Here is a 772-nt window from a genome sequence, read left to right on the forward strand (position 1 = left end):
TACTAAGAAATAGAAAGCTTTTTTCTGAAGCTGGCGCCAGAGTCACACCATCGTCAAAGCAACGCTATTGTTCAAATGATTATAATGCTCTAATTTTGCTACAATTGCTTCCCAATTTCCTTCAGTATAAGCAGCACTATTCTCCATTATACTCTACCATGATTTAGAGATCAATGCAGAATTCTAAACAGAGTCACTTCTCTTACAGAGACCGTTCGACCGGTGAAACACAGACCAGTCAAGCTTGAAGAACTATGCAAGCAAACAAAGTTTACCCGACAGGAGATTCGGCTCATGTACAGGGGTTTTAAACAGGTAAGTCTTAATATGATGCATTGCTTTATCATTCAGCTTTTGTGCGTGACAAGCCGCAGACCAGGATTTAAGCTGATATGCCGTAATGGCTGTTATAGGGAAGAACAAATAAAAATTAACTGCTAAAACTGATTACTTATGGTAAGAGGAAATGTTTAAGTTGCCTGCACACGCGCCGGGAGAGGATAGGGACCAATCGGCAAAACTCGGAACGCTGTCTGTGTGTGCATTCCTTTGTCTCAATCCGGCACGGGGGAAGGGAGGGGGCGGCAATGGTGCCCGTGAACCGCAGCGAGGAGGGCAGGTGCCACTCCCGCGGCCGAGGGATAATCGCGCACTGCCCCCCACCCCGCCCTCTCGCATCAACACCCCCCTCCTCTCTTCGTCAAGACCTTTCAAGCCGACCCTTTCAGTGGCGGTGGAAGTGACTCCCCGAGTGGCACTCCCTCTCTATATT

At 47.9% G+C, this 772-nt stretch overlaps 1 protein-coding gene across 2 annotated transcripts in view; it reads left to right on the plus strand.

Annotated features, from left to right (window-relative positions):
* The window catches only part of LOC119590399 (Kv channel-interacting protein 1-like), a 142,390-nt gene that overhangs the window by 37,106 nt on the left and 104,512 nt on the right, over positions 1 to 772 (plus strand). For both annotated transcript variants that reach the window (XM_037939068.1, XM_037939069.1), the window contains exon 2: positions 209 to 315. In XM_037939068.1, the coding sequence (XP_037794996.1) occupies positions 209 to 315 (107 nt within the window). The remainder of the gene's footprint in view (positions 1 to 208; positions 316 to 772) is intronic.

Source organism: Penaeus monodon, chromosome 27, assembly GCF_015228065.2.
Source record: "Penaeus monodon isolate SGIC_2016 chromosome 27, NSTDA_Pmon_1, whole genome shotgun sequence".
NCBI classification, from domain to species: domain Eukaryota; kingdom Metazoa; phylum Arthropoda; class Malacostraca; order Decapoda; family Penaeidae; genus Penaeus; species Penaeus monodon.